Source organism: Thunnus maccoyii, chromosome 16, assembly GCF_910596095.1.
Source record: "Thunnus maccoyii chromosome 16, fThuMac1.1, whole genome shotgun sequence".
Classification (NCBI taxonomy): domain Eukaryota; kingdom Metazoa; phylum Chordata; class Actinopteri; order Scombriformes; family Scombridae; genus Thunnus; species Thunnus maccoyii.
In genome coordinates, this window is record NC_056548.1 from 29,144,202 (window position 1) to 29,152,910 (window position 8,709).

An 8,709-nucleotide genomic window follows, 5' to 3' on the forward strand; every position below is an offset into this window, starting at 1 on the left:
TTACATTAAAAGCTGCAGATTTTTATTACATTTGTGGTTTATTATGTTTCAGGGATGTTACGTTTGCGGGTTTAACACCCGCCCTTTAAAGGAGCTACACTACTTGTATAATACATTTCAGTTTATAAAACATCTTAAAATACATTTTTTTTTAAAATTCACCAATGCTTAGGCCTGGTGGGGAGTCAACTCAGGCCCGGCGGGCCAATACACTGGCAGAAACCCTGCATGCAGGGCATAACATTAATTTTGACATCCTCGATTGGTTTTAAACAAGCTCAGTGATGATGGAGAATTGTAAAAGAACACTTCTTTGCAGTAATTCACCATATCACATTAGCTATAAAACACTGAAGGGATCTCCAGACAAACATAAAAGAAAGCCCCGCTGTCAGGTCCTGGAACAATAAAGCCACTACTGTCTTCCATGCACCATGCACAAAAATGACCTGTATTGTGGAGCCAGCAGCTCCCCTTCATCCTTTTTTATTCCTTTTTGCCAAGCACCAAGCTTTGATGTCATGTCCAACTAAAGGAGACTACCTTAACCCAACCAGCTCCACCAAAGCAGCATCCCAGTCACCATTATCTACCAACCATAGTAAACATGCCAGTAATGTCTAACAATACCTCACCATACAGAGGATGTAGATATTATCATATTTGAACTCAAATAATTAGCTTTAAGGTGCACTAAGTGAAACATATATCAGCAGTGGTTTGACAAAATCATTTTCATCAAGGTACTAGCTTTTTCCAGAGCTTTCACACACACTGTGTTCATGTGAAGGCTGATAAGAACATAAAGACCACAGTGCACAAGAAACCTGTAGAGCCATCTACAAAGAGCACAACATCTTATCAGTGAGGAGGAGGATAGACAGATTGAGGAACAGTATGTCCAAGAGGCAGAGTGGGCCAACAGGTACAAGGATGATTACAATTGCACCCCAATTTAAGACCAGGACCACTCTGCATAATCAACAGTCTGTAACCTGGTTATCAGATCATTGGTTCCATTAAGTCTTTTAGCTAAAAACAACATGATCTACTACCATGTGAAGTCAAACCCCAATAGATTCCAACAAGTTCAGAAAGCTAAATGTTGTTTCTCATTGCCTTTATAAATGACCCATCTATAGGTGTCTGATTTTGACCCCTCCTATGGTTAAGGTTTGGTTGAGGAAAACTACTGCTGCATTTCAGTGGAAGAGGAGGAAGAAGAAACATGACAATAACAACAATGGTGGATGGCTTCATGCAAGTGTTGTTCTCTTTATTGTCTACTTTGAGAGCTTGTTTAGAGTTAAACATAGTTATCTACTACCTTTCTGAAACTGCTGAAACTGTGGTAATGTGTTCGCAATAAACTAAATGTCAGGAAGCTGCTGTGGAAATGGAACAGTATACTGTTTCTTCTTTGCGGGTTTTCTGTGGCTGACTTGCTCATCTGTCCTTCGCACACGCCCAGTAGGAGGAGAATTACCTATTTTGGTGTTTTAATTTGGACGAAGGTATTTGCAGAAATGAGCTGAAACTCCTGCTGTGATCGTTTTTGCTTGAAAATGGCATTTTAGAATTTTGCCAGTTTAATGTGGACGTAGTCCTTGTTAGAGTTAGAGAGAATATAGCTGTGGTGTGTTGGGCCTGTTTACATGACTTCTCCAGTGTGAGTCTCCTGTATTTAAAATCAATTGACAAGTGAAGCCTTTTATTGAAATACTTTTCAACTGTTTGCTTGTTTCCATTTTCAAGATGAATCAATTATCTTTTAGCAATGAGTTCTTCAAATATACCTTTGATCTTAAGTGACTCTTGTCTGGTGAGGGGCCATGGAAATTCAATGTAGTTTTATAGATAACAGAATGTCACTACTACAAAACTACAGTCACAGTTAAATGGACTGTACTTGTATAGCGCCTTTCTAGTCTTCCGACCACTCAAAGCACTTTTACACTACCAGTCACATTCACCCATTCACACACACATTCATACACTGAATGGGTACAGGGGCTACCATACAAGGTCCCAACCTGCCCATCAGAGGAAATCTAACCATTCACACACATTCATACACCGATGGCACAGCCATCAGGAGCAAAAGGAGTGTTTGGTTTGTCCATTCTGGGCTACTGTAGAAATGTGGTGGAGCAACATGGCTGGCTCCGTGGAAAAGGACCCACTCCCTATGTAGATATAAATGGCTCATTATAAGGTAACAAAAACACAACAGTTCTTAATTTCAGCTGATTATACACTTATTAAAACATACTTATGAATATTCCATTTCTGCCAAGTCTGTTCCACTAGATGCCACTAAATTCTACACACTGCACCTTTAAGTAGGATTTTTTCCAAACCCCAAACCGTAGACTGAGCTGACCCAAACTCTGCATCACAAAATGTAAATCAGCCTCGACATTGTAATGCACAGATGCCTGTTTCAGGGCCCCCTGGTGGTCCTAAGCAGCCACTTCATTTGCTTCTGCCTCAGGCTGGCTTTGTGTCATTCCTGCTTATTATAATTAATGTGACGGTTCTTTTCCAGTAGTGTTGGCTTCATGAAGATGTGCACATCAAAATAAGTACATATCACTGTTGAATTAGGTTAATTCAAAATATACATTTAATAATACATTATATTGTGTCATACAAACTGAAAGAGACTCATACCGTCAAGCTGGTAAATACAAACTCAACAGTCTCCCTCCATGTTTCCTGTTGTCTTGATAAATGTAGTAAGTTACTGTCAATAAAACGCAACACTCCCTGCACAAATGTTTCACATTAAAGGTCTTCCAGAGGTTCATTGTGTATAATCCCTCCCTCTGCTGGTAGGTTTTTAATTTGACAAACCTACAGCAAGTGTTCTTTCATTGGTAATTCAACAGTGACACAAAAAACTAAAATGAATGGATGAAGCTAGTATTTGAAACTGAGAGCAGCCGAGTGAGAATGACATGTGCTGCTTGAAATAGTGCTGTGGAAATATAAATTATTCAGAATTTACCATATACCATGAAGCATAAATACAGGTAACTGCATGCCTCCACCATGTTTTTTTCCTTGATTTGTGTGTCCTGGCCAGAATTAGAATACCAGTGGGATGTTTTTTTGTAAATTCACTGTATTAATGGTTAGACTGACTTATCATTGTTTATTTGACCTTTACTCAACTCTTCAGACTGACATCTTTTTTTTAGACAGTCCTAGCTAAAATGGCAGCACAGTTACAAAATGGTTGACAAGGGAAAAGAAAACCCAACATAAAGTGTGTTAGTAAGGTGTTGTTCCACCATGAGCCTCAGCTTGAGTTCTCCTTGTCATAGATTCTCCAAGTGTATGGAACTCTGCTTGAGGGATGAGCAGAATTCTTCCAAAAGATATTCCCTCATTTAATGTTTTGATGATGGTAGTGGAGAGCTCTGTCTAACATGTCACTCCAAAATATCCCATACAGTAGGTGCGTCATTCATCTGACTGTGAAGGCTATAGTGTTATGATTCACAACATTTTCATCTTTATCAAACTATTCAGTGAGCCCTCCTGACCCATATGGAAATATCCGGATTCATTATATTTCACCCCTCATTTTTGATTGGTTTTTATCTTCAATTTGCCACCCGTCTGTATGGAACACATAACCAATACACACAGGAGGGGGAAGTACATTAACTTGTATTTCAGTGAACATTGTGTCCCATAACCAGTGTTCAGCGGTAAAGGATTCCTTTGTAATTACAGTAATGTGATTACTTTTTCAGTAACAAGTAGTGTAAGGGATTACAATGTGAAATTCAGTAATTACGTTACAGTTACTAATGCCAGTAATGCTCTTACTTTGATATATACGGATGGACTTTTTTACCATCTTTGTGGTAGTTTGAAGGAGGTTGATATCAGTTTGGTCTCTGTGTGTTCAGGGGACAGACTGGTCCGCTACATGCTAGCCTGGTGTGAGGGCTGGAGGTGTTTGCACGTGGTTAGCCTACACCAGAAGAGGAGAAATGCAACCCCTAACTACTAAGGTGAGTAATATGTAATGTTAAAGTCAGTGCATTTTTCAACTACTTCTTGGGCATGGAGGAAATCTAATGGGTGTCATTTACCAACAGAGTCAATTTGAATTCACTCTCAGCTTTCAGTTATCAACACTGGCTGAACTCAAGAGAAGACATGTTTCCTGAGGGGCAGAGAGCCATCACCATCACTGTTCTGTACCAGCGCTAGAAGTTGCCAGCCTCGCAAAGCCACATCGGATTGTGCCAGATTATCAGTTAATTATTTGTATATTTGATCATATTTCAGTAGGACGTCATCCTGTTTTATTTTTTATGATCTTCCCCTTTTTAATTTGCTGTAAATACAAACTCAACACTATATTTACCTGTTGTCTTGATAAATTCAGTATGATGTACATTTCCACAGCGTTAATTCCAACAGTATAAAAACAATGCCATACTCACCACTCTTCTGCTCTTACTCTCTCTTTTTAATACAAATAAACTCCACTCAGTTCTACTTTGCCATTTTTTCATTATGTGTTCAGTTTCTGTCAATAAAAGTCCACATTTCCTACACAGATTTCACATTCAAAAACCCTTAGTAGCTTAAAGGGCTACTGAGTTTGAAAGATGTGGGTATTTACAGGCAGACTGGGTCTAACAAAGAGCTGCTATCCAGCTGCATTATTGGAAGTGTTGGATCCAATGTTATGCATTTTGAGGCATACTTAGGACTAAAAGTCAGGATATCTCAGCCCCTGCTGCATCTATTTTGATCATTCTTTTATGAATATGTCTCTTGCCAGTTCCCAAAATGTATGGATGTGCTATACTAAGTCATTAGAGTACCTCTTTGCCAGTGTACATACACGCATATTGTATGTGTAGAGGTGTAGTCTTCCTCGCCTTACCTCCCAGGCCTGGTCTCAGCCTGTTGTCATATCCATCCAGCAGACTGTCCAGGATCTTGGTGAATGTTGTGATGTCTTTGAAGGTGCGTGTCGAATTGGAATCTGCTTTGGACCTAAATGAGGGACAAAAATTTGATTATGGACTTAAGAGAAAAAAAAAAAGAGGACTCTAGATTAGCTACAAAAATAGACTTTACTTAAGTACTATTAAGGACTGTGGATAATGATACATCTTGATAATCTCCATCTACAATATTGAATCCATTTTATCCCAGATGATTTCATACTAAACCTGAAAGAATATATTGTGGCACAACATTACTGCAACATGAGGCTGACTGATGGTCATGCATAATAACCTTCAAGCAATTATTCATAATTACGTTGTTTACTATCTATGAGTGACCTCTTTATTTGTACATAAGTATCTTATGACTTTCTTTACAGAATGTTTTGAAGATTGTCCATAATCATCATTGTAGAAACTGTCCAAACAGTGGAGGCATTTGTATTGATCAGTCAGCCCACAACAGTAGAGGAAACTGGCCTTGTTTGACTTTTTCTTCTCACAAAATAATAGATTCCGCTTTGAAGTGTGATCTCGTATTTTAAAATATAGATTCATTTTGGGAAATATGTTTATTGGCTTTCTTTCAAAGCACAGGATGAGATGATCAATATCAATCTCATGTGATTAAGTAGCATAAAGACTGGAAGCAGAGGAGTTATTCCTAGTAACTGAGATTGGACCCGAGAATGAATGAATGGGATCCGAATTATATCCGGTCTAATCAGGCCTGTTAGTGTCCTGTTGTACTGCTGCAGGTCTCTGGTCTGTGTGTCAAACTGAGTGGATCCATCAGACTCTCCGTCAGCTTTGATCATGATATACATCGTCATAGACACAAGACAATTCTTTTCTTCTTTGTGAGGCAGAAGGAGAGTGTGAGTCTTTTTCCACCCTGGCTGCTTGTTAGTTGGTGGAGCACCATGCTGCTGACAGTGTTGCTGTTGTCTGTCTGTTTGGGTCATTTTGGATCTAATTATCGGCAGGTCTATTCACAGTGGGATTGAGTAACCTCAGGACCCTTCTGGATCAGTATCCTTTTTTGGAAGATTAATTTATGCACATCTGACATGTGTCTGTATCAAATCAAGTCAGAAATTTTAGACCAGTGAAGACCTTTACAATATGCTACTTAACACAATGTTAATGATGACAACATTATTTAACGGGGCACTCCGCCAGTTTTACACATAAAGGTGACATTACTAGTAATAGTTAGTACGACTTATCCTGTGAAAACAGCTGCATAATGTCTTCTGTGGTTTTGGAGAAACTGATGCGGTATGATCTGATGACATCATCAAGGTTATCTCAGCTATGGCCTGGACAAATGTACAAATGTATAGCACAACAGACATCTTTCAAACTGGAAATAGAAGGTTGTGGGCGTTTACCAGGCAGGGAGGGTCTAATGAAGAGATGCCTTTGAGTTGCCTTATGGGAAATGTAGGATCCATATCTCAGCCTCTGCCACTTTGATTTTGACCATTCTTGTTTTCCCTTTGTCCCAGCTTTATAGAAGTGCAATACTAAACCTGTGGAGTACACCTTTAAGTGTGATAGGCGATCTGGCCTATGAGGTAGGAATGCATGACTGGCATAGTAATCACAGTGCAACAGTGCACTTAAAGTTTTGAGAAAAAACAAAAAGTTAATGTATTCCAAATCACACTTGTACATATTTTGATAAAAGCATAAAGATAAAATAAATATTTTATATATCTTTAAATACTTAAACAGTTTTTTTTTTCCTACAGAGACACGAGTGTCTAACTAAATGTTTTGAACTGTCATAATGAGTGTGGACAGCCCCTACAACACGTTCATATTTTCAAAAATACAATGTGACGATTCATTCCACACAGCAACTAGGAATGCCTAAATTCACTTTAACCATTCAAATCAAATATAAAATTAACACTAATATTTATTCAACAAGAATCTAGCACAATAATATGTTGAAATAATATGACAAATTGTGAGTTACTGTTACGGAGAATTTTCAGAAGGGAGACAAGACGCACTGCTCTTTGAACTTTTTAAATACCTCATTTATATTTTAATGTCTGAGTATGAATTTCCTTTATTTTCATTTCTTTTTTCCGAGTAATGAATAACCAGGGCAAAACCTTTCATGAAGGCTAGCACGTTGGACAGCTTTGCTGTTCGATGGGCAATACAGTAATCTGGATAGTTTTCATTTAGACAGTATCATACTATGAGTAATGACATCACATACTGTTCTTCATGTGGAACAGAGTTTTTACACGTGTAAAAATCTAATTCAATATCACACAGATGGATGGAGTTACAATTTAATGCAAGGATTATACGGTTTAGAATTTTAACTTTTACAACCGGTTCGTCTATTAGGCCTACTCCCATTAGCCTATCTTTTTTTTTCTACAAAGTGCACCGTGACGGGCGGTAACAATGACATCCAATAGGCTACCTAAGTTGAGATTTACTGAAATAAAATGATGCTTCGAAACGCCGATTTTACCAGAAGAGCATAGCAAGACCTAGAAGACCGCGTATCAAATTGTGCTAGGTGTAATTTTTCCTAATAGGCAAATCATTCTTAAATTGTCAGATTTTTAAGGAGGTTTGGCGCTGCGCTCCCTACGTGATGGTAAAGTAAGCGCATAAAGCACTGGTTGTGTCCGAAAAGGATCTGCTATGAATTTCCATATTAACGCGGATCATTAACGTCGCTAGCAGACTATTGTAGTACTATTACTGTTTAACAAAACATCCCGTTTAGTAGCCTTGAGGTGGGAAAGCCAGAAAGCCGTGTCTTACGCTGCCCGTGCGCGCGACCAGCCTGCCGTCCAAGCGCTATAGTAGGCTATTTCTGTTTAATTGAAGAAAATACATGACACCGACATAAAACTTACCATGTCTGCCACAGTACGATCAAAGAGACCAACACAGACATGTAATGTGAGCCCCATCGTCGTCTCATTGCTGAAGCCTGAAAACAAGACGGGAAACGCTTTCAGAGCGCGTAATTACACGGCAGAACGGCACAAAGCACCTTACAGATGTTGCAATTAAACAGACCCCACACAGATATCTGTCTCCACAAAGACACAGGTCTAGTCGTCTCACAGTGGGGTTCTGTTTAGTCCAGCATCCAAGTCTCTGCAGCCAAACTCCCCATCCAGAAACTGCATGGCAGCTTACAGCTCATTTTGTGAAAAACGCGTCCAATTTAGTGTAATCTGTCGAAACATAGTTGCTGCCTACCTGAAACGCGACAGGTGTCCTCTGGGTTGCCACGAGAGACTGGATACTGAGTGAACACACTGGAGATGAACAAGCCTTTGGCGGAGAATGAGATGAGGAAGCCAAAGAGATGAAGGTGGTTACTGTCCGTCCATTCTGTCAGCTCCTCCAACAGGGAGTCCCCACAGCTCACCCACAGACTAACCTGAGAGCAAACTGTACAGCGAGCAGCGCTCTGCTGTAGCACATCTGTCTGATGGATAAATACTGAGGCGGAGAGTTCCGTTCATTTCCTGGTAAGATATTAATTAGTGCGCACAACTGCGCACATGCATATCAACCGTGCGCTATCACTGGCAGTTACACTGACTTAAATCACTGTAAATCAATGTAGTTAGTTAAATGTTAAAGGCAGCAAGAAAAAAATAAAAAGCCTTGGCAAAAAACAAAAACAAAAACATACAGTTCAGGTTCTTGATAATCATATTTAAAAAAAATT

At 39.2% G+C, this 8,709-nt stretch overlaps 1 protein-coding gene across 1 annotated transcript in view; it reads right to left on the reverse strand.

Annotated features, from left to right (window-relative positions):
• Positions 1 to 8,117, reverse strand: part of gabra2a (gamma-aminobutyric acid type A receptor subunit alpha2a) — a 64,474-nt gene extending 56,357 nt beyond the window's left edge. Inside the window, exons 1-3 of the mRNA XM_042388733.1 lie at positions 8,046 to 8,117; positions 7,880 to 7,956; positions 4,916 to 5,028 (exon numbers count right to left, since the gene is read on the reverse strand). Coding sequence (XP_042244667.1) covers positions 4,916 to 5,028; positions 7,880 to 7,947 — 181 coding nt within the window. The 5' untranslated portion in view covers positions 7,948 to 7,956; positions 8,046 to 8,117. The remainder of the gene's footprint in view (positions 1 to 4,915; positions 5,029 to 7,879; positions 7,957 to 8,045) is intronic.
• Between the last annotated feature and the right edge of the window lie 592 nt (positions 8,118 to 8,709).